At 37.1% G+C, this 25,262-nt stretch overlaps 2 protein-coding genes across 2 annotated transcripts; both read left to right on the top strand.

The window, feature by feature from the left end:
* Nucleotides 1–133: 133 nt before the first annotated feature.
* sharpin (SHANK-associated RH domain interacting protein) lies at nt 134–11,403 on the top strand. Its single transcript, XM_051876719.1, has 9 exons — nt 134–413; nt 4,165–4,339; nt 4,748–4,834; nt 6,667–6,808; nt 7,223–7,313; nt 7,428–7,740; nt 9,564–9,664; nt 10,011–10,121; nt 10,213–11,403. The coding sequence occupies exons 1-9, from the start codon at nt 243–245 to the stop codon at nt 10,237–10,239; spliced, it is 1,218 nt and encodes a 405-aa protein (XP_051732679.1). The 5' UTR covers nt 134–242; the 3' UTR covers nt 10,240–11,403.
* Nucleotides 11,404–12,093: 690 nt separating this feature from the next.
* On the top strand, nt 12,094–23,708 carry LOC127503006 (alanine aminotransferase 2). Its single transcript, XM_051876564.1, has 11 exons — nt 12,094–12,369; nt 12,704–12,793; nt 12,950–13,058; nt 14,808–14,941; nt 15,098–15,341; nt 15,450–15,529; nt 15,969–16,105; nt 17,741–17,915; nt 18,474–18,629; nt 22,943–23,055; nt 23,332–23,708. Exons 1-11 carry the CDS (start codon nt 12,265–12,267, stop codon nt 23,420–23,422), a joined length of 1,434 nt encoding a protein of 477 aa, XP_051732524.1. The 5' UTR covers nt 12,094–12,264; the 3' UTR covers nt 23,423–23,708.
* The last annotated feature ends 1,554 nt before the right edge of the window (nt 23,709–25,262 follow it).

Raw genomic sequence — 25,262 nt, 5'->3', positions numbered from 1 at the left:
TCATTACAATAAAAATAGACGATTTTATCCAATTAAATGATTGTTAACGTTGTTTAGGTGTAAATTATCGACCGCCGCTTGATGCACATCAACTCTCGGAACCATAGACATAATACTGTATGTTTAAAAAGGGGGCAGTAAATATTCGACGGACCTGCTTCCTGTTTTGAAACTGGTTGCTTGTTACTCATGAAGATGGTGATGATGTCAGTACGTGCTGTATAGATCTTCGTGCAGAAGACATGATGGCTGTGAGCTCAAACTGCAGTACGGTGTTGATGTCGGTGCGGGTGTCGGTTCGGCCGCTCTGTGTGGGCTCGGATTCCCTGCGGCTGCAGCTCAGTATGAACGCGAACCGCGCGGGACTCTTCACACTCACCCTCAGGCACACCGACCGCGGAGGACGCAGCGTGGTACACACACATACACACGCATGCACACAGCTGTCATCTCTTATGTTTAGCTGTCAACCTTTGAAAAGTATCCTCACTTTCATGCTATCTGTCTAACGTTACCTGCCAGTCTGTCATTCAGCCTAGTTTGAACACTGTTTACCCTTGTGTAGCTAGTCTTTTGAATAGATGTGCATGCTGGGTTACACGTAGTTTATGTGTTATATTCCAACAATTTATTATTAAAAAATAACCATGAGCAATTTTCTGTAAAGTTCCTTATCAGCTGTGAACTTTCCTGTAAGGTAAAAACAATTGCTATATAAACTTGCAGTCAAAATTATTCAACCCCACAGAGACTTTGTGCAAATTACAAATGTATGGTCTTCTAAAGATCCAGAGTTTGAAAAATAACACTTTAGTGCAGGTTTCCTTAAATCTACTGCCCAACAGAGTTTAACTCAAACCCTGATCGATTTATAATGTAATATTTTTAAGTAATAGGAACTTTTTTATTAAAACAGCCATGTCACAATTATTCAACCCCTTTTCAACAATGTTGTACTTAAATCACTTACTAGTACGGTATGGTTAAAATACAATTTAGCCTTTTTGATCTCTATATTGACAGTTAATTACCTTTTAGTTGTGAGACTTGTGCTGAAGTTGAGTAGCAGCTACGGCCAAGACAAAAGAGCTCTCACAAAAGCTAGGAGAAGAAGTTGGTTTATTACATCAAAAATGATATAGCTACAAGAACATTTTCAAAACACTAAAAGTTCCTAGAGACACGGCAGCATAATTTTTAAGTTTAAAATGTATGGTAGTGAACCATTCAGGACATGGATTAGAAAGCATAATTTCATCAAGGGGAATAAGATGTTTGATCAGAGCAGCTGAAAAAAACCCTTGATTTACTGCTGAAGACTTGCAAGATGATCTGATGAAAGGAGGAAAACCTTTCAGTGGGGACCATAAGAAGAACACTAAACAAGCATTTACTTCATGCCCAGACACATTGACAAGTGATTAGACCAAACTGAAACTTTTTGGACCTATAGATCAGAGGTGTGTCTAGATCAAAATGGCATGGTTTATGAACAAAAGAAAACCAAATCTACATCCAAATCTACCAAAGTTTGGTTCAGGGATTGGTCCTGAAATGTAATCAGTCTCCAGATTTAAATCCCCTTGAGAATCTTTGGTCAAACTCACCTGCCAATAACTTTCTAGGAATCCTGAAGACTTTGGTTAGTGTTTGATTAGGGTTGGAGCTAAACTTTGCAGGACAGTGGACCCTGAGGGCCAAAGTTAAAACCTATGATCTACAAAATTTGACTATTGGGGGTTGGATAATTTTGTATATGGCTGTTTAGAGCCAAATTGATTTTTTTTCATTTGATCTCAGTAACTCAAGTTTATGTTCCCAGAATCACTCAAATTTATATGTAATAATAAATCTTCTATGATGGTTTACTGATGCCTAATGCCTGTTTTACACTGAATGCGCAAGCAGAGTGGAGGCAGTGCAGAAGCTGTGCGTATACAGAGCAAAAGCAGCAAGTGGCCATTGTGCTTTCAAACTGGCAGTGTTTGTTTACGAAATAAAAGTAATCTTAAAGTGAAGATATAGGCTACCTCTAGTAACTTCAAAGGCCTTTCAATTAAACAGGCCTTAGAAGTTAGAGCAAAAACTCCTGGCTATGATGTGTATTCGTGTAATTTATTTTTTCACAGCGCTGAATGTCATATGGTGATTGTGAAACATGGAACACCTCACTTATATGATTTTATAGTGAAATTTATTATTTTTCCTGTTAAAGGTGCAATATGTAAGAATTTTGCAGTAAAATATCCAAAAACCACTAGGCCAGTGTTATATATTTTGTTCACTTGAGTACTTACAATATCCCAAATGTTTCCAACTATTTGTAAATCGTGAGAAAATTGCAATTTTAACCAAGGCTCCGGGACGTGTGAGGAGTCGTCTGTCAATTGCATCATACCCGCGTTACCCTCGGTTTCCGGTTTTATTTTGTAAAAACCACGTAAACACCAAAGACACTTTAAAATATCACATGTTTTAATAGACAAGGGAACAACTGTTTGGTTACGTTTATAGACAGAAAACTAATTATTGTTATATAGCTCAATACGTTTAGTCTTACTGTTATTTTTTGTGAGTACCATGCTTTACCACGTCTCAGAGAAAAACACTATTTTGTCAAGTAGCTAACATAGCATAATCAGATGCAGCTTTATTTTTAGTAACAGTAATACAGCATTTTCTCCATCATACAATACATTTTAAAATGAATTGCATGCCATTTATCAACACAAGCCATCCAGCATTTAATATGATATTCTAAAATCGATCTATCTTGCTGCAGTGTGCAACAAGTGTCTCGCAGCAGCCGCCGAGCAAACGCACAGAGTAACATTATAATATCATTTTCAACACTCTTAAATGTATCTAATATGATAAACAGAGCTGCATTACCTCATATTCATGACCGGAAAAGCGGAAGCGGCGCTGGCGACTGTGGCATAATAAAAGTTCCGCTGCTCGTGAGGCGTGTGTTGCGCAATCGCTCCAGCGGCCTCGTTCAGCTCCCACAACACTCGGTCCTGCTCTGCTTCATACTACATTAACATTGATAATCGCATCCATGAACATGATTTCTTCCTAAGTCCTATCCCGATTGTTTCCACCATCCGTTGAGGTGAAGACCACATGTCCCAAGATTCCGCACTCAAACTTGCCGTCATCATTTTGAATAGGCCTCTAGCGACCTCTAGCGGACAATTTTTACATATTGCACCTTTAACTCAGGTTTATTTTGAGCAAGAAAAATGCACTGTGGCTTTAATTCAGTGTAAGCGGTGCAGCAAAAAGACTCAACGGCAAAACGATCATGGCACTGCCGCTTCTTTTCTGTTCCTGCTACGCGCTGTCTCTGTATGCAGTGTGAATGTTCTTACCTGTTATCATGGGCACCGAAAAAATTACATGCTGCTTACACTCTGCTTACGCATCCAGTGCGAAACAAGCCTGAGTGTTTTCATACAATTTTGTTCACAAAGCAGAATGCATGTCGAAAGTGAAAGTGATGTGACGTGAAGGCCAAGTATGGTAACCCATACTCTGAATTTATCCTCTGCATTTAACCCATCCAAGTTAGTGCACACACATTAGGAGCAGTGAGTATTGAACACAGACACCTATAGAATTCGGCAGCCATTTTGCTACGGCACTTGGGGAGTGATTGGGGGTTAGGTGCCTTGCTCGAGGGCACCTCAGTCATTGAGGGTGGAAGAGAGCGCTGTTCATTCATTCCCCCACCTACATTTTTCTGCCAGTATTGAGAATTGAACCTGCAACCATTGGGTTAAAAGTCTAACTCTCTAACCATTAGGCCATGACTGCACTGTCAGGGGGTTCATGTAAGAATGATCTGTTTTTCCTGCATAAAGTACTCTCTGTTTACATCTATATACGTTTTTTTTTTTTTTTTTTTTTTTTTTTTTTTAACACTCTTTCTTGGCAAGTCACAAATCAAACCTTGCTTCTCTCAAACTCATTGTGTTGTCGCGTGCTTATGAGTCGAGCTAAAACGTTTTGGTTCGCCAAACTGCCTTGTGGCATATTGACAATTCTGTGAGATTGGATTGTCTTGCATCACTAAAGGAACATGTATTGTATATCATAACATGTATGCTGATAATGGTCACTGTCACTGAAGGTGTTATGAAGTGCTGATCTCTCTCTCAGTCTCTAGCAGAGTTTGATCTGCGCTCAGTGAAGTATGAGATCACGTCGACTCGATGTCACGAACTGCGTCTCACCAAGCCGCCCCATGACTGTCTCACGTTTACCTTCCGCAGCGAGCAGGAGGCCCAGGAATGGGCAACTGTCATGATGTCATCACTGAGAGAATCACACAGAGGTCAGAGTTCACAGCAACATATATATATAAACAGATTTAATTTAGGCCTTTATTTATATATATAAATATTGATCAGCGCACATACATAGTTTATCAAATATAGTAAATGGGGAAACTTAAGTGTGCTTTCCTGATGCATGAGACATAATCTCTAAAGATTGATCAGCCTGTTATTATTCATATATCTCAAAACAAGATCAGAGAGACTTCAAGCCTTTTTAAACTCTTATATCTTAAATACATGGCGAGCGAAATGGGAAGAATATGAAAAAACACAAAAAAAAGCATGCCAGATGTGCTTAGCCTTTCTGCTTGTTAAATGATCTTCTAAACTTTTTTTTTTTTTAAAGATGGACTCTGCCCTTACTGTGGCTTATTGTTTATTCACTCTTTTTTTATATATCTCAGTTGCCAACATTTCACATTCCTCACATGATGGACTGCAGCATTTGAAGTGTGGAGAGAAAAACTCTGTCTTGTCGCTGTCAATGAAAGGTTTGTTTTCTAAAGGGAGAGTTGACTGGGTTATAGCTTGGTTTTTCATGGTCATTTATTTAGTTCCACCATTGTTGTAGACACAAAATAAACACTTGAGTTTATTAATGTTTGAGTGAGTACCATTTGTGTGTCTGCATCAGTGTGGAAGTGACTAAAAAGTGCACTTTATATGGGAAAATGGATTGCTGGTAATGATATTAAACTGGCCTCATCCTTCTGAACCACTTTACAAATCAGATTTCAAATTCAGAAACAATAGATCATTTTTATAACAAAATATTTATAATAACAGGTTTTCTGCAGGTCTTAAATCAGTCTTGAAGTCTTAAGACTTTTTGCTCCGATTTAAGACCTTTTTAAGGCCTTAATTTGGGAAAGGAAGAATTAAGTTCATAAAGTCATGCCATTAAAGGTTGTATCAAATGTTGAATCAATATCTTATGTATTTTTGTCCTGTTTTCCAAAACAAATATCTAAACATTATTAAATCAAGATATATTTATAGATATAGATATATTTCAGATGCAAAATGAAGATATGAAGTATTGTTTTCTGAGAAACTGAGATTACACTTGAAACAAAAGCAAATATCTGTCAGCGAGGTATGAACTTGTTTTCCTTTTGATTTAAGATTTTTCTGAGATATTTGTTCTTGTTTTAATCATAAACTGACTTCATTTAGATCAGTTTCAAAGAAAACAAGGCTTCTTATCTTATATAATTTTGCTTCTCATATAAATGTATCTTGATTTAGGAGGAAAACGAGACAAAAAAACAGAACATCACTTTTTTTTTTGCAGTGTGATCAGAAGATGCAGTTAAAGTTATGTCTGTAGTCTAGTGCAGGGGTGGGGAATGTTGATCCTTGATCACTGATGTCACTGCCATTACACAATAGGCTAAGAGGTGCCGCACGTGAGTAAGTTAGCCGTTACACTTTCTCCAATTGTAAGAGATACAGACCCTCTCATTTTCCTAGAATATACAATCTCTGGCTAAACTCTGCAGGACAGTGGCCCTCCAAGATCAACATTCCCCATTTCTGGTCTAGTGGTTGGGAGCACAAGTTTTTTTTTTTTTTTTTTTTGTAAAATGAACTAAAAAGTAATGGAGATTGGTTGAAACTTTAAAGTGTTGCTAATACAACTCAACCTAGACATTTACATATTGTGTTCCCTTCACTTTATTTCTTAAATTTTCTTTACTTGGTCTTGAAAAGGTTTTATAAAAAGTCTTAAATCTACCTTCATGAAACCTTCAGAAACCCTGAATAAGTAGGTTAGTAAGCAAAGCAAATATGTTTTAAATATTAATTGGTTTTAGTTTACCGTTTCAGTAAAAAAAAAAAAAAAAAAAAAAATCTAATAATTGGAATAATTTTTTTTTTTTTTAGTTATGCCCAACAGCACCCCTTAGCTCTTCTACAATTGCTGTAAACCACATCTTTACTGGGCTTTATTAAACTGTAGTTTAAAATGAATTATTACATTTATGCAGAGTTGATAGACCCCTTTGTCATTTATTTATGTTCTCCTTTTGAAAACATACTGTCAGTTTATTTAGCCTATTATTATAATATTGTCACTGTTGCTGCTTCTTTTGTTGTAAAAAAACTGTTTTTTAATTGTGATATGAAGATAAAATGGAACAAAAACAGAAGTAAAACATTAAATAACAGTTCTACATATCAGTTATCGGACATATAAATCTAAAAAATAATCGGTATTGGTTATAAAATGTCAGTCTAATACAAGTTGTAAAATTTCGTGTTCAAGTACATTTCAACTCATGTTCATTGTGTCTTTGTGTTTCTCTTCTGCCTGCTGTAGAGGAGCTGTGTATAGAGCTTTCTCGAGCAATAGAGACTGGAGATACTCATGCAGCTGTGCACTACGCCGCAGATCTGGCCCGACAGCAGATCGCACTGACTATTCAACCAACGCTGCGGGACACTGAGGACAGGGAGATAAGGTATGTGTGCGACTGTGCATGTGCCCTCGTCATGCTTGAATTATAGTAGATTTGTCTCTTGCCTCATGCTTGTTTGGTCTGTGGGTATTTAACATTTGACACTTATCTGTGTTGTCACATCTAAAAGTATGTTTAATCACTTCTTTGTGATTATTATAAGGCCTATCTGTTTGTGTTAATACATTTTATACAAATAATAATAATAATTATTATTATTATTATTATTATTATTATTATTGTTATTATTATTATTGATTGACTCACCAGTGGGGCGCATGAATGTGCTAATGACTTTCCTGTTGAAATCTGGAATAGAAAGCAGCACAAATCACATACATGTAGATAAATTTATATAATTTATATCTTAAAGTCCTTATAGAGACAAAAAGTTAATGGATATGCTTTTATTTTCAGCTTAGCTGTGGTAGTAGAAGATGCATCATCTTCCTGTTGTGTCACAGTAAAAATCCACCCTCATGTGACTGTCGCTTCTCTGAAGCAGCAGGTAGGAAAGATTAAAATATATCTTGATGAAATTAAGTAAAATATTTCTCAATTCTTTCTGATTTGCTGAATTGTCAGATAAAAAATTAATAATCTTCTGATGTGTCTCTTTCAGATGTTTGTTGAGTATGGTTTTCACCCCAGGGTGCAACGCTGGGTGATCGCTCAGAGTCTGTGCTCCGATGGTCGTTCTTTAGCATCGTACGGCATCTATAGGGACGGTGACACAGCATTTCTCTACCTCTTGTCTGCCCGTCACGCTTGCCTTGATCACCAGCAGGACCAGGAGAACAGCCTCCCAATGCTGACTGCAGCTCCACCACCACCAAACACCTCGCTCGCCCACACGCCGACCAGCAGTAGCCCCAGCAGCCACGACTGGAGAGGCTACAGCACGTTACCGCCCCGATTTAGCCACAGTAGCACGGGTGAGCGAGGTTCACGTACATTTGTTTGGCAGGGTCCAAAATTACGTTTTTGCTATACGCGGCCAAAGGCGAGTGAATTGACAACATTTACTTGCCCTATATATTTTTTAAAAAAAAACAAAATGAAACCTACAACAAACAAATTGAAATGTATTTTTACTGTGTTCTTTATTTAATGACACTGGAATTATTTAAGTCCAGGCATATTAATGACAAACAGCACAGGTCTGTGTTATCGCAGTATCGTATGCTTAATGTGAGGAATATTTCAAGTGTCACATGGAGTTAAGGAGAAAAAAAAGTATCCTTTATTAGTAGTAAATATCATTTGAGTATCATCTTTAGTAGATGGTTTGTATGTCTTAGATTTTACGTCAGCAATGGTCAGACTGGAGGACAGAGACGGGTTTCTTTTTATACAACCGTTCGAACGTTTGCGGTCGGTAAGATTTGTTATTGTTTTAGAAAGAATTCTCTTCTGCTCACCAAGGCTTTAATTAAAAAAAATTCTGACATATTTATATTTGAATATATTTTAAGTTGTAATTTACAATCACTGGGCACTTTATTAGGTACACCTTGCTAGTACCGAGTTGGACTAGTACCCTTTTGCCTTCAGAATTGCCTTAATTCTTCGTGGCATAGATTCAACAAGGTGCTGGACATTTTCTTTAGAGATTTTGGTCCATATTGGCATGAGAGCATCATGCAGTTGCTGCAGATTTTGTCGTCTGCACATCTATGATGCATCTATGAACATCTCCCATTCCACCACATCCCAAAGGTGCTCTATTGGATTGAGATCTGGTGAGAGGCCATTTGAGTATTGTCTTGTCTGTGTCAAGAGACCAGTTTGAGATGATTTGAGCTTTGTGACATGGTGCATTATCCTGCTGGAAGTCGCCATCAGAAGATGAGTACACTGTGGTCAAAAATGGATGGACATAGTCAGCAACAAAACTCAGGTAGGCTGTGATGTTTTTAAAGAATTCACAATTGGTACTAAAAGTGTGCCAAGAAAATATCCCCCACATCATTACACCACCAGCACCAACAGCCTGAAATGTTGATACAAGGCAGGATGGATTCATTCTTTCATGTTGTTTACGCCAAATTCAGACTCTACCACCTGAATGTCGCAGCAGAATTTAAGACTCATCAGACCAGGCAACGTTTTTCCAATCTTCAATTTTCCCAGTTTTTGTGAGCCTGTGTGAACTATAGCTTCAGTTTCCTGTTCTTAGCTGACAGGAGTGGCACCCTGTGTGATCTTCTGCTGCTGTAACCCATCTGTTTCAAGGTTCGACTTCTTGTGCGTTCAGCGATGCTCTTCTGCAGACTTCGGTTGTAACGAGTGCTTATTTGAGTTACTGTTGCCTTTCTATCAGCTGGAACCGGTCTGGCCATTCTCCTGACCTCTGGCATCAACAAGGAATTTTCACCCACAGAACTGACGCTCACTGGATATTTTCTTTTTTTCAGACCATTCTCTGTAAACCCTAGAGATGGTTGTGCATGAAAATCCTAGTAGATCAGCACTTTCTGAAATACTCAGACCAGCCTGTCTGACACCAACAGTGTTTTCTCAATTTCTTCTTATTATCAGTGTTGAAAACAGTTGTGCTGCTTCATATTTTTGTGGAAACTGTGCTTTTCCTTTGAATATAAAGTTCAAAAGAGCAGCATTTATTTGAAAGAGAGATCTTTTGTAAAATTATAAATGCTTTAATGTCACTTTTGATCAATTTAATGCAACATTGCTGAATAAAAGTATTAATTTCCTACTAACTTTCCTACTAACTGTTTTTCTCTTTGTTGAATAGGCAGTAGTGGGTGTGGCATAGATAAACCTAGTGTCAGTGACATCATAAACCTTGAGATGTTGCAACTTGGAGGGTCCAAACTGAAATCAAGTAACACACAGGTAATAATTACATACATTCACATTTACCATTTCTTGAAACTAACAAATACAGCTGGATTGTAAATAAGTGGCCTGTGGCCACATAATCATAAACCACAAAAACACGCAAATTCCCACAGACTGTGCCATTGTAGCAAGGACAGATTAAACGGCTTATGAAACCTTTCAAAGTAAGAGATCACAAACGGAAATGATTCAGTAAAAAACACAACATTATAAGGTATATTTGTATAGATTTGTATCCCCTGATTGATGTGGATCAGTTTTCCAGTTTCATGTACATAACCAATGCAAATATTTGGATTATACATAACGAACAGTTGGATTTTCATATCTCTCTCTTTAGCCAGGCTGGTCCTGCCCCTCCTGTACATTCATAAATAAGTCAACGAGACCAGGCTGTGAAATCTGCAGCACAGATCGACCAAACCCTCCAAATCCCAGTAGCGTTCAACAGGTGACTTCACCCAGCAGCTACACCTGCTCAAAACATTGACTGTGCTGGAACAGTGTGTGGGCTAATACGCATTTGTTTTTCTCTAATACAGGAAAAAGCAAGAAGATCTAACCAGTGAAACGGTGTTGTAAATACACACAGATACAGAGACAAAAACCCTAAAATATTCTCCCATTCATTCACGTTCAAACGACGTGGGGAAGTACAACCAGACTCTAGCTCTCGCCCTCCATCCCGAGGTTTGACATGCTAGTCCTCCGCTTGTAGTTTCAATAAGAGTTGGCTTGCAACAAAGTCACACTCCCGTAGTGGCTATGCAGCATATTCCACCAGTGGGGAATATCAGTTGGTTTTCCCAATTGATTTGTTGTTTGATTTCTCTTAATTTAATACTGTTGTACAGTATTAATGGATAGGCACCAGAAGTTATTTTGGTTCATTTTATCAGATAACAAAAACAAAATGGAAGCCTTGTCATCTGTGGCACTTGATGGTACAAACTCAATCTATTTAGGACAATAACACACAAGTTCCTGTTTCAAATGGAACATGAGAATCTTTTAGCTTTGGTTGTAGATTCAGATATGTAATCTGAAGTAAAAAAAAAAACAACCCTGTCAAAACTTCAGTGTAAAATTCAATACTGATTAAACATACAGCAAGGAGATTATGCACATGTCAGAATTTGTATCTTACCCATTTGCAGATGTGACTCTGCTTCTTTTGCTCTTTATTCACAAACTCATTTGCTGTGTATTGTAATTTCTGCTTGTGAAACAGTTTAGGAACCTTCTTCACTCACTACATGGTGTGCAAGTCAGTGTTCATGTCTGTTCCACAGGTGTACTGGAACAGGACAAATATCAGTTTATTATATATGTTCACCAAGCTCTATTTTAGGGGCTTAAGTTTTAAATGTGACTTTGTCATTATGTGACGAGACCAGTACATAGTGAGAAAACAACCGTTGTATCAGCTGAATGAAACTTTCATAAATGCATGTACATTTCATGGACTAAGTATTCCTTATTTAACTGACTGGGAATTCTCATGAAAGACTTTGTTCATGTTTGGAACAAACAATTTATTTTATTTTTATATATAGAATATTATTTAATGAACATTCTATTGTTTTGAATTGGGTTGATTTTTGTTGTAATTGCACTGATTATGTGTGTATTGTAAATGATTGTTATAATTTTTTTTTTGGTAAGAATGTATGTGCATTTCACCATGGCTTTGCTGTGAATAAACATAATGGATTGAGAAGCTTAAGACTAAACTTTAGTCTCTTGAAATGTGCAATATTTTACTGTTTAATAATGGAATGTGGTCTGACTTGTTGCATATATTTATTTATTTATTTATTATTTATTTTTTTTCTTAAATGTTTAATATCTTGATAGGTTACTGACATTACTTGAAACCATTATTTGTGAATTTCTCTAGTCACACAACTTTCTATAAATGTTGGAAGAATTATAGAAGCCAAAACTTTGTTTTAATTTCATTGAAGTTAGGTAGATGGTAAATTGAAGAAAATGGGGCCAATGCATAATTTGTATTTTAATTTATGTATACTTTGACTGGATACACATAGACAAACATTAAGCTCCACCTCAAATGTGATATAAAGAGACATTTGCGAAGTATCAAAATTATTTATGTAGAGGCATTTAAAATTATTTCACTTACTACTTGGCTTATTATGCTTACTAAACTTGCTATTAGGCTTATACTTTGTCGAGAATTTCAAAAACTTGAAATGCTGATTTTAGTCAGACTTTACATAGACATGATTCCAAATGAGATGTTAATACTGTAGATGATTTCCATTCCTCTCCTGTGGTGAGAAGTTAAGCAGGGAATAGTCATCTATTTATCTCGCAATGTTTTTGTTAATGTCTCAAGAAGCCCGGCCCATTCTTGGGAACTTTGCCTCCATGCATAAGCAAAATCCCCATAGGATGAAAGATTCGGGTTTAATAATAACAAACTCATGGTAAGGAGTGGTGAACATTTGGCTAACTGTTAAGATCTTGCTGAATTCAACTGGTCCAGGAATAGAACCCATCAAAAGGAACCAAATAATTTAGACGACAAATAAAAAAACAATTCAAAATCTTCACACTGAGAAACAACAATGTCCTTCCTGAGAGAGATCAGCTCATTGAAGAAGAACATGTTTCTCTCAGAGAAGGATGTTTTATTGAGACTTGTGGCACAGATTGAAGCTGAAATACAACAGGTGTGGTATTCATCTTGTATTCTTTTATAATGTTAATATCATATTTTGGTGCAAATTCTTCTGATGCCAAGTAGAATTTAGGCAGATGGTAACATTGATAGGTTGTGGGAGGGAAAAAAAATTAACTTTTTAGTGTTTGACTTTTTTATTCACTTTTGTGTCATATTGTAACTAGATAACCAATTCAAAATATGGGTCCTGAATTAAAACCAGTTTCACTGATTTACTAAACTGACTTATCCTGGATCCCATTTTTTAAACAATGCTCTGATTTGAACATATGGTTCCTTTTATGACTCAAGAACACTTTTAATTTTACTTCAACTGATTTTAGGGTGAGAGAAAAAACTATAATGAGGTGCTTGATTTGTCTTCTGGAGATCTCCACAGAGGGGGAATAAAACCCATCACCTTTGTTCGTCAGGTAGGTAGCAGCTTCGTCAGGTAGCAACCAGTCAGTTGTATAGAGAACAGAAAAAGAAAAAAAAAACATGTTGGGAAAGTATTATTTCTTAACCTATGCCTTTCAGAGAAATAGGAACAGTTCTCTTAAGGCTCAGTGTTTTTTGCTACTTTTCAGGTCCTTGCTGCTTGCTTCTATCCAGCACTTTTGAAGGATGATAGTCTGCCATTAGATGTTAAAGAAAGGGCAGATGATCTCCTTAGACAATGTGAAGGTGGAAGTGTAGGTAAGCTTTTGTCCCTGCCCAGTAGATATATTGGCATAATTTGCTGTTTTCATACATTTAAGTGCCTTGCACTGTAATAAATGTTTTCGTGTTAAAGTTGTGAGAGTTGAGGATTAAGGTGATAAGAAAAGTTCGATTGTCAAATGTTACAACTTAAACCCCCCGATTTCACAAACAAGGCTTAGGCTAGACCTAGACTAAAATGCAAGTTTGAGCTGTTTCAACTGAAAGCAACTTGTACTGACATCTTAAAATACACTATATTGCCAAAAGTATTGGGACACCCCTCCAAATCATTGAATTCAGGTGTTCCAATCACTTCCATGGCCACAGGTGTATAAAATCAAGCACCTAGGCATGCAGACTGCTTCTACAAACATTTGTGAAAGAATGGGTCACTCTCAGGAGCTCAGTGAATTCAAGTGTGGTACCGTGATAGGTTGCCACCTGTGCAATAAGTCCATTCCAGAAATGTTCTCACTACTAAATATTCCAGTCAACTGACAAAAGTGGAAGCAATTGGGAACAACAGCAACTCAGCCACGAAGTGGTAGGCCACGTAAAATCACAGAGCGGGGTCAGCGCATGCTGAGGCGCACAGTGCGCAGAAGTCGCCAACTTTCTGCAGAGTCAATAGCTACAGACCTCCAAACTTCGTGTGGCCTTCAGATTAGCTCAAGAACAGTGCGTAGAGAACTTCATGGAATGGGTTTCCATGGCTACATCCAAGCCATCACCAAGTGCAATGCAAAGCGTCGGATGCAGTGGTGTAAAGCATGCCAACACTGGATTCTAGAGCAGTGGAGACGTGTTCTCTGGAGTGACGAATCATGCTTCTCTGTCTGGCAATCCAATGGATGAGTCTAGGTTTGGCAGTTGCCAGGAGAACGGTACTTGTCTGACTGCATTGTGCCAAGTGTAAATTTTGGTGGAGGGGGGGTTATGGTGTGGGGTTGTTTTTCAGGGGTTGGGCTTGGCCCCTTAGTTCCAGTGAAAGGAGCTCAATGCTTCAGCATACCAAGACATTTTGGACAATTTCATGCTCCCAACTTTGTGGGAACAGTTTGGGGATGGCCCCTTTCCTGTTCCAACATGACTGCACACCAGTGCACAAACCAAGGTCCATAAAGACATGGATGAGCGAGTTTGGTGTGGAGGAACTTGACTGGCCTGCACAGAGTCCTGACCTCAACCTGATAGAACACCTTTGGGATGAATTAGAGCGGAGACTGCGAGCCAGGTCTTCTCGTCCAGCATCAGTGCCTGACCTCACAAATGCGCTTCTTGAAGAATGGTCAAAAATTCCCATAAACACATTCCTAAACCTTGTATAAAGCCTTCCCAGAAGAGTTGAGGCTGTTATAGCTGCAAAGGGTGGGCCAACTCCACATTAAACCCTACAGATTAAGAATGGGAATTTCACGTGCACGTAAAGGCAGGCGTCCCAAAACTTTTGGCAATATAGTGTATGTCAGTGCAATTGTTTTGTCTCAAGATGCACACCAGTGATGTTTTTTTTAGGGTACATTTATAAAAGCTACTTAAACATCCTAATTGAACTAAGGCCTAATCCTGGATTAGGCTAAGACCTGTTTGTGAAACCAAGCCTAAGGGATCAGCTTCACATTAACTTTAAATTTAAGCACTCTGTTTTTTTTTGTTTTTGTTTTTAACAATGTGGACAGACAGGTCTGATCAAATGTTGAATCCTCTCATCTGTACGTACTTATGTAGTGACAATCTCTTCAGGCTCATATACAGATTTGTGTGGAATCGCCAAAATCAAACACAGCGTCTCTAAGTTCATTACCAGGAGAGATGGAGGAGTTCCTTCCTCACCCGAAAACATCTTCATCACGTCTGGGTCACAGATGGCTCTAATGGTTTAGTCAACAAAAATCATTTATCGACTTTTTCTTCCTTTTAAATATTTTTTAAAAGCAAATGCACAAATATACAAAAACTTTTTTTTTGAAAATATAAAATTGGACGTGATAAGTAGCACTCCATTCCAGACTGAGTAAATGTTTTCATTGTAGTTTTTGCTGAAGCTGATGATTCAGAGCAAGGTCCCGTGTCAGACTGGTGTGCTCATACCTGTGCCCACCTACGCTTCCTTTACTCTGGCTCTGGAGGACCATGGTGCTGCCATCATACCTTACTATTTGTGTGAGGAGCAGTGCTGGACACTGCAGGTGGAGGAGCTTCGCAGAGCGCTCCATGAAGGCAGAAGGACCTGCAATCCAGTAGCGCTTTATATCTGCAACCCAGGGAATCCTACTGGTACAGTAATAGATTATCCTTATTATTGTGAGAAATCTGTGCCATCTGGTGACCAAAATTTGAGAAAAGGAAAATTGCTTCTTGGATTAATGTTGCTTTCATTATCAGGTCACATACAGAGTAGGAAGTCCATAGAAGAAGTGATTCGGTTCGCTGCAGAAGAAAAGCTCTTCCTACTTGCTGATGAGGTTAGTTTTTCTCAGCACTCTCTATCATTAAAACCGAAGTCCCTTTCAAGGAAAGTCTGTTCACTCTGGGGCCATGTTTGCAACACCTCTAGGCAGCTATTTCGGGCATCCAAGTCCTATCTTCTTGAATGGGGGAATCCTGAAATCTCAAAAACTGCTTGGTGAACTCAAAATTAAATAAAATCAGCAACCTATCTTAAGAAATATAAGTGCACCGTCTTGGTAAAATACCTGGAGGGCCACGTTCCATCAGTTTAGCTCTAGCCTCAATTAAACGCACCTGAACCAGCTAATCAAGGTCTTCAGTATCACTAGAAACTTCCAGGCAGGTGTGTTAGAGCTAAACCCAGCAGGAAAGTGGCCCTGCAGGAGCAGGATTGGACACCTCTGCTCTTGAATCCTCCATTGACATGATTGTGAGCTGTATCTTTCTCTTCAGGTGTATCAGAGCTGTGTGTATGGAGAAGATACTGAGTTTGAATCCTATAAGAAAGTGTTATCAGAAATGGGCTCTACTATTTCCAGCACTGTGGAACTGGCCTCCTTCAATTCTGCCTCCAAGGGCTTCATGGGAGAGTGAGTAGTGTGTTGTGCTCTTGAGTATTATTCTTCCTTGATTTCTCTATGAATATAATTACACTGTATCATAATATCCTGTAATATCCTTATATTAATATTAGAATACAATGGGGCTGAAGGCACACCTTAAGAAAAAAATTGATTTTCACTACTCTCAAAGTGTTTGATTGCAGAAAAAAATATATATGCTCGTATTGAACATTGATGGAGCAACAGATTTTGTGTGAAAATAAATCATAAAAGTAGTTAATTTGTTTAAAAATCTAATAAATGTATAAGGTGGCAAGGTGGGACTTTTATCCCACACACGGGGTAAAAGGATCCCCAGCATGGGGCAAAAGCCACAGTTTTGATACAAATACTTTAGCTAAAATAATATGTTTTTAATAATGTCTAGGTTAATACTTGTTAAAAAGAAGCACTTTAGCAAAGTTTGTGCTATTTTCTGTTTTTTCATTTTTGATCAGTAAATATGTCATTAAAATGTGTTAATATAAAAATGTACAATTAAATAAAATTATTTTAAAAAGTAAAGATTCTGAAAACATTGAAGGAGATCCCATAATATTTAATGTAGATTTACAGTAGTAATACATTAAATTTTATTATATGATATAATTAATATCATATTTTTAAATATGATTGTTTGGTAACACTTTACAATAAGGTTCATTATTTACCATTAGTTAACTACATTAGTTAAAATGAACTAATAATGAACTGCACTTACTGTATACAGCATTTATTAATCTTTGTTAATGTTAATTTCAACATTTACTAATACATTATTAAAATCTTGTTAACATTAGTTAATGCACTGTGAACTAACATGAACAAACACTGAACAACTGTATTTTCATTAATGTTAACGAAGATTAGTAAATACAGTAACAAATGTATTGCTCATGGTTAATTCATGTTAGTTAATACATTAACTAATGTTTAACTAATGAAACTTATTGTAAAGTGTTAGATTGTCTCATTATAAATATGGGTATTATAAGGTATCTAAAGTGAATACCGAATTTGATATATGATATTTACCATCTGAATCAAACCATGTCATGTCAACAAATGGAAAAGTCAGCCAGCTGTTTATTATCATGTTAATTATTGTGCCTTTTGCCCCAACAGCAGGTACACTTTTTACCCCAAATACCATACTTTTACATATTCTTCTGTTATTGAAAAACTGTTGCTTTAATTACCTTGAACAATACTGAAAATCATTAAGAAGACCTTTGTCTGAAAATATAAACATTAATTTAATCGAATCTCATTTGCTACTTAAATCAACAACATTTTAAAAAACATCAAGTATTAGATCAAACCACCTCGGAATCAACTTTGCGCTGCTGCCCGCGATCGCGTCAAGGATCACACAAATTTGCATGTGCATCTTGAAAAGCGTATGTTTAGGAAAGTGCTGCAGCATTTTTTTGTGCCATCTAGTGATTTAGAGAAAAATAAAATCAAAGGCGCCTTTTACCCCGTTGTACCCTACTCTGGATAAAATTAATAATAATATTAATAGGAGTGGGCCAGTTAGTCTGATGGTTGCACTATTATTTAATCACCAAATGGAGTAAATAGCAAATCTGTGTCTCTTCTCTGACCATTCTTTGGGTCCAGGTGTGGGCTTCGTGGTGGCTACATGGAGCTGGTGAATCTTGACCCTGCGGTGAAGGAATATACTCGTATACTTTTTTCCACTAGGTCCTGCCCACCTGTTGGTGGACAAATTGCACTTGACCTCATGGCAGATCCTCCAAAACCTGGAGATCCTTCATTCCCCACCTTCTCTGAGGTTGGTATGCTCCATATAAGTACTTAAAGGATTAGTTCACTTTAAAATGAAAATTACCCCAAGCTTTACTCACCCTCAAGCCATCCTAGGTGTATATGACTTTCTTCTTTCTGATGAGCACAGTCGGAGTTATATCAATAAATATCCTGACGCACGTGAATGGGACCAACAAGTATGAAGCTCAAGAAAGTGCATCCATCCATTATAAACATACTCCACACAGCTCCGGGGGGTTAATAAAGGCCTTCTGAAGCGAAGCAATGCGTTTAAGAAAAAAAACACATTTAACAAGTTATAAAGTAAAAACTAGCTTCCGCCAGACTGCCTTCCATATTCAACTTATGGTGAAAGTGTAACGCCTCTCGCAGTTCAAAATGCTTACACTACGTCCTACACCTTCCATATTCAACTTATGAAAAAAGCATACATGATGTACATCGGGATACATCACATTGGCATAAGGAGTAATATTAGTCAAACCAATTATCTGTCTATTATCAATTATCTGTCTATCACAACTACTTGATTTTGAATGACTAAATTATTTTTTTCTGTCAGGAGGTCCAGTCCATTAAAAATATGATGCGTAAAAATGCTTGTCGGATTCAGGAGGTCTTTGGTGAGCTACCGGGGATCAGCTGCCAGCCATTGAAGGCAGGATTTTTTGTCTTCCCCTGTCTACACTTCCCTCCAAGGGCATTAAAATGGGCCAAGGTGAGAATCTGTGTGTTACACCAATTTGTAACACTGAATTAAAAGTTCTACTGTTGTTAAATAATAGTTTCACCAGAGGACATATATATCACCACCAATAGCTACAATAGCCGTTTCAAATCCTGGAAACAAGTGCCACAAAAACTCTTTACAACTCTTGGTTTGTAAGAGATCAGGCTTACAGAAAAATTTTAATTTGATTGCTCATAAATAATATACAAAAAAATCTGTCATTTTTCTAAATCACAATTGTAAGTCAAACATAATCTGACTAAACTATTAACACACAAACAGTTTAGTACTTTCCAGTTAGACAATGAAAACACTGAGTAATTTTACAGTGAAAAAGAATACATTCACAATGGCAGTCCAAATCCGATTATTTGTCTATCCGATTGGAATCTGATCTAAAATTATTGACTGTCCACATTGTGTACCGCAACTGTTCAGATCCAATTTGTGCGTCCCATGCCACGTCTTTGACTTTGCGTTGGTAGGTAAACGCCAACAACAGCAACTGCAACATGGAGGGGTTTACAATACAGATGTTGTCTTATTTACAACATGTCAACGTGTAGCCGCCACGCTAGAGTACTGCGTCTTATGAAGGAGTGGCAAAAATATAGGAGGATGGAATTAGAGGTAGCTTGAAACAAATTTGTAAAAATCGCATTTCATGTGATGTTTTTGCCATCGGATTTGGACTGACAGTCTGAACGCAGCCAAAGTGAACCTCTGTTTTAACAAATTCTCCAAGAGCTAATTGAGGTCAGGTGTTGAAGTTAAGGAGATGAACAAACCTGTCGTTACTACAACTATGAAACTAAGCTGCCAAGCATCTTACAGATGGCAGAGCATTAAATAATATTATCTAAAATTGCCTAGTCCAACATATTCAAAAATTCAGCTCGATATTCATGATATAAACATGTTTACAAGACTGAACTGCAACCGGTCACAAACAATAACAATACAGTAAAATAATCAACTAACTACAACCAATTATCTTGCTCTCTAAACATGGGAAAAAAAAAAAAAAAAAAAAATCATCATACCATTAGCCTACTCAGTATAGTTGCATTCTTTGTAGCATGGGAAGTGCACTGTATCGTAGTCAGCCTTATAATGGTCTAGTGCTGCTCTGCTGCCTCAGAGCCTGAACACCTTGCAGTCATTAAAGGACAGGGCTTGACATTAACTTTTTTACTCACCAGCACTGTGGCTAGTGATTTTCCAAAGTTATTAGCCACTCAGCAGTTTCACTGGCCACAATTTTGACATCGATACCATGGCGAAAAACTGCCATATAGATATCTTTAATATTATCTCATAATTTGGCAGCAGGTATATTAGGCTGCTGTCACTTTAAGACCTGACACATGGATCCATTATACTGTTACATGTACATTTTTTTTTATCAACTTTTTACGTTCATTTAAAACATAACTGACTGTGTTTATGTGAATACTCACCAAGAGCAGCGTTTTGATATTATTTTCTGTGTATTTGACTGTTTAAGTGCAATAAGCAGTGAAAAAATAACTCAATTTATTAAATAACTGTGGAGGATTTATGTGCGCACACTTTGGGTGAGAGCACAAAATCTGTGGGAATGAGTACAAGTATACGCAATACGCGCAATCCCACGCCGAAATTTAAGCCAGGTAACACCAACAATATTCATCCGGATCAAATTAAACGAGAGAAGAGAGAGTGAAAAAGCGCAGCTGGTATCGTGTATCTATTCTGCAGAAAATGAGTATTGGAAGCGTTTCTGATAGTTCAGTATCGATATATATAGAAAAATCGATATTTTTAACAACGCTACATTGTACTTAGTTTATTATTTTAGATGCTTTTTTAAAAGACTACAATTGAAAAATGTACATATTATATAAATTCAACCCGCATTTGGAAGGTTGGTGGGGATTAAAGTGATAGTTCCCCAAAAATGAATAAATTCTGTCATTAATCACTCACCCTCATGTTGTTTCTCGTAAGACTTTTATCTTCAGAATGCAAATGAAGATCTTTTTCATGAAATCAGAGAGTTTTCTGTCCCTCCATAGACAGCCTAAGCAGTTGAAATTTTGACGCTTCAAAAAGTTCATAAAGAGATCGTAAAACTAAACCATATGTATTTAACAGTTTAGTCCAAATTTTCTGAAGTACTTTATATGATCGCTTTACATGTAAACATATATCAACTCACACATTAGTTATGCTAAATGGAAGCTCCGTGTTTATATGTGAGTTAAAAGCCTAAATTAAATCTGTTCATCATAAAAAGCGATCGAGTCTCTTCAGAAAAGTTCGACTAAACCGCTCAATTCATATGGATTAATTTTACGATCTCTTTCTGTACATTTTGAAGCGTCAAATTTTCAATTGTGTAGCTGTCAATGGAGGGACAGAAAGCTCTCAGATTTAATCAAAAAGATCTTCATCTTACGGGTTTGGAACGAAATGAGGGTGAGTAATTAATGACAGAATTTTCATTTTTGGGTGAACTAACCCTTTAATGTCAAGCCCTGTTAAAGGAGAATAAATTCAAAAATGTATCAAGACAATGAGGATGTTAGAGCAGATATCCATGATCTCAAGCTTAAGAGAGGTTGGGTGATGTAACAAGACAATGAGCTAGGAGGTTCCAAAAGGGGGGGTTTCATAGTGACGCAGTAGAACCATTTTGGTTACACAAAGAACCTTTCTAAGAGTGTAAAGCACTCAAGTAAACCAACTAAAGGATGGCTCGAAAAGAACTTTGTTTTGGATCAGGTCAGAAACCTGATTTTCAGGTCATGCCATTTCGACCCGGTTGTGCAAGTCTTATAAAAAGCTAAAGGAAACATTTGGTGGAGGTTGTTGCTGATAAAAGAGCATCTACTACACACTCTCAGAAAAAAATGTGCAAAAATTGTACCTTTAGGGGTACAACAGATGGTCACTGGGGCAGTACCCTTAAAGGGCCATCTTTGTACCTTATTTCCCTGTTAAAGTTCAAAAACCTTATGGTTGCATATTATTACTCTAAGGTACTAAAATGCACCTTTTAGGGGTAAATGAGGGACAAAGTTGTCCATTTAAGGGTACTGCCCCGGTGACATGCTGTTGTACCCCTAAAGGTACAATTTTTGCACTTTTTTTTCTGACAATGCAGGGGTGTGCTTTCCTGTTTCTTGACATCTACCTTCTTGCAGAGTTCAGTTCCAACCCTGCTCTAACACCTGTTTGTAATTATCAAGTGTTCATGAAAACCGTAATTAGCTAGTTCAGGTGTTGGAGCTAAAATTTGCAGGAAGGCAGATCTCCAGGAATAGTTTGGAACACCACTGATCTACAAGATAATAATTTCAAGGGTTACTTATTCCAACTTACACTGTAAATGATTACTCAATGACTTTGATTTAAAAAAAATAAATAAATAAAAAAAAATTGAGAAGCACAACTGTTTGTGTGATTAGTTTAATGCGACCAAACTATAGAAATAATCAACAGAAATCCAGGTAATTCCAAAGTGTTCACAGACTTTTTCTTGCAACTGTACATTAACTTCCATTTTATCGAGTAATCCCCCTGACCAAATATGCAGGATCTCTGTCGATCTCCAGTGGCGGAGGTGGTGTAGTTTGCCCTGTAATGTGTCCAAACAGCACACCAACTATAGTCACATAACTTTACAATAACAGTGTCTGGGGCAGGATAAGGGAACTCTCTCCAGACGGTGCATTTGTTTTCAGTCTTTCTCTCCTCTTCTCAGTGACTGTTGAAGCTTTATTACTACTCTTTTCCTGACACATGCCAATTGTAATGTGGGGAATCTAAAGGGTAATTGGTGGCAGTCTTAATGACCTGTTAATAATAAGCACAAGAAACAATAGCCAGTCAGCATTTGGAATTATTTATTTACATCTATTCATTTGGCAGATGCTTTTATCCGAAATGACTTATAAATGAGAAACATCACAAGTAATTTAATTTGTCAAAAGGCAGAATGTAATTTTCTTCAAATCCCAAAGTGATCAGTCAATATACAGCTTAAAAATCAAAATGCAAGGACTTTCAGATTTCAGATTGAGTCTCTACATATGGCTGAATGCAATACTGATACTGAAGTGAGACTAGCATAGCAATAGACACATAATGTGAGTTGTGACCCATGACCAATTACAGTGTCTTCAGTCAAGCCATCCAATATAACTAACACTGAATAACTAGATAACCAGTCACAGCAGTGAAGAAATCATTTAGGCAATACTTACCTAACTGTAGTTTTCATGTTTTCTACCATTAAAGTTCTTTTCTCTTTGTAGAAAAGGCAGATGAAACCAGACATGCTGTATTGTTTGCAATTGCTAGAGGAAACAGGTCTGCATGTGAGGCCGGGCTGTGAATACGGACAAAGAAAGGACAGCCATCACATTAGGTTTTTGCACTGCCACTGTTGCATGAGTGATGTGAATGTTTACCTCATAGAAAACATTAACTAAATCATGCTGGAAAATGTGAATTTTTCATTACTTTTTATCTGACAGATTTCATTGTTGTTTTCAGTTGCCAAATTCTGACTAAATTACAGACAGTTATGCTTACCATAGTAGACATTCAAATAAACTGTATACATTAGTTCATCTTAATTGTAAGCATCATTTGTGTATTCCATAGATTCTCTGTGAAAACCAAATTCTTAATTGTTTCTCAGGCTTTTGGTGGCAACTCATGAGGACATCATGGAAGATGCTCTACAAAGACTGAAGACCTTCCACATGCGGTTCATGAAGGAGTTTTCTTAGTGTCATCTTATTTGCTTTTGTCAGATTATGAGATTTGTTTGAAAGTAAGTTGAAAATGAAATTGAAAAACATTGCTTATTTTCCTAGAGAGCTGAGATGGTCAACACCCTTTGATTTGATTTAAATTTCTCTGTTGTAAGGATCATCCACTGACCCAACAACTGCACGTTGTCTTATTGTGGTGCGCAAAGTAATTTAGTTCCAATTAAACTCTGTCGGCCTCAAATTTAGGTTGAGAGGTTCTATAAATATTGGTCATTGTCTAATAAATTATTCAGTCATTTGATTATTGTAATTGTATACTTTAGATTGTACTTGTTTATTCGGATTCCAATGTCACTCAATGTCTCACCCGCTGTGCACGTGGGTCTCAAGGTCACACACTCGCCAATCATGGTCATTAGACAAAGGTAATTGACTAATACTATTTAGATGCTTGTTCTTTTCTAAAAGTACTTAATTTAGTACCCACGGATCTGTACACACTTAAAGCAAGATTATGAGGCATGGCTTTGTAGAATGCTCTGAAGGGAGGGAGGGTGGGATCTTATGCTTTCAAAGTTAGCTCGCTATTGCTAGCCTCTCCGAAAATGACCTACCCTACCTTTAGCTAATCAAGTCACCTTCATTTATATAGTGCTTTATACAATACAGATTGTTTCAAATCAGCTTTACAGTGATAAACAGGAAAATAATGATTTAATGATGCAAACAGAGTTCAATTCTGCTGTAAAGCAGCTCTAAAAATAGTGTCATTGTTCAGCACAGACCCCTATGCTTCAATTCCTCCTCCCTCAATATGCTGGTGTGATGATGTATCCCGATCTTCAAGCAGAAGGATAAAATATTCTGAATGATATCAATCCACAATCTGACTTGTGATGCAGCCTGGAATCATAATCACACCATGTTCGTTCATTGACCAGAGAAGAACTGACCCCCTGACTGAGCCTGGTTTCTCCCAATGATTTTTTCCCCCTTTTCTATCACTAATGAAGTGTAGGTTCCTTGCCACTGTTGCCTCTGACTTGCTTAGTTGTGGACTCAACACAACTTTTATTTATAAATTACTTTCAAAACCATTAGAATGGACCAAAGTGCTAGCCATAAAAAGTAAATAACTCTAAAATTCATACAAACATACAATAATAAAGTATAACACCACAAAAATCAAGCAATCACAATTCTCAGACCTAATCAAATGCCAAAAGCATGATAAAATAAGTCTTCAAGTCTTTTTTTTAAAATGTCCATGCTTGACGAGGATTTTATAGATAATGGCAACACATTCCAGAGTGCAGGAGCCTCAACAGAAAAAGCACGGTCTCCACTACACCTCAAACGAGACCGTGGAACAAATAGGAGCATGCTCTGAGAATTAATATAGATTTACAGTAGTAACAATAAATTATATGATATGATTAATATATTTTTAAATATGATTGTTTCATTATAAATATGTGATTGTCTCTAAGGTGGACACCCAACTTAATATATTTACCATCTGAATCTAACAATGTCATGTCAACAAATGGAAAAATCTATTACTATGTTAATTATGGGGACTTTATCCCCAAAAGCAGATGCACTTTTTACCTCAAATACCATACTTTTACATATTCTTCCGTTATCAAAAAAACTGTTGCTTTAATCACCTTGAACAAAAAATAATACTGAAGACCTTTGTCTTGAAATATAGTCAATAATTGTAGCAATTCTCATTTGCTACTTAAATCTACAACATTTTTAAAAAACATCAAATATTAGATCAAATTTGCACAGCAGCAACTTTGTGCCACATTTCCACATGCATCTTGAAAAGTGGATGTTTTGGAAAGTG

The sequence above is a fragment of the Ctenopharyngodon idella genome, chromosome 2 (genome assembly GCF_019924925.1).
Source record: "Ctenopharyngodon idella isolate HZGC_01 chromosome 2, HZGC01, whole genome shotgun sequence".
NCBI classification, from domain to species: Eukaryota; Metazoa; Chordata; class Actinopteri; order Cypriniformes; family Xenocyprididae; genus Ctenopharyngodon; species Ctenopharyngodon idella.
The sequence above is the reverse complement of the archived record's forward strand: the minus strand, read 5'-3'. Positions and strand labels throughout refer to the sequence as shown.

What these genes read in the sequence shown, in the direction of transcription:
- sharpin (XM_051876719.1), top strand. Translation starts at nt 243, where the DNA reads ATGATGGCTGTGAGCTCAAACTGCAGTACGGTGTTGATGTCGGTGCGG. An exon ending in ACTGAGGACAGGGAGATAAG is followed by an intron (nt 6,809 to 7,222) that starts GTATGTGTGCGA and finishes TTTTATTTTCAG; the next exon opens with CTTAGCTGTGGTAGTAGAAG. An exon ending in TGAAATCAAGTAACACACAG is followed by an intron (nt 9,665 to 10,010) that starts GTAATAATTACA and finishes CTCTCTCTTTAG; the next exon opens with CCAGGCTGGTCCTGCCCCTC.
- LOC127503006 (XM_051876564.1), top strand. Translation starts at nt 12,265, where the DNA reads ATGTCCTTCCTGAGAGAGATCAGCTCATTGAAGAAGAACATGTTTCTC. An exon ending in ATGTGAAGGTGGAAGTGTAG is followed by an intron (nt 13,059 to 14,807) that starts GTAAGCTTTTGT and finishes CAATCTCTTCAG; the next exon opens with GCTCATATACAGATTTGTGT. An exon ending in TCCAAGGGCTTCATGGGAGA is followed by an intron (nt 16,106 to 17,740) that starts GTGAGTAGTGTG and finishes CTTTGGGTCCAG; the next exon opens with GTGTGGGCTTCGTGGTGGCT.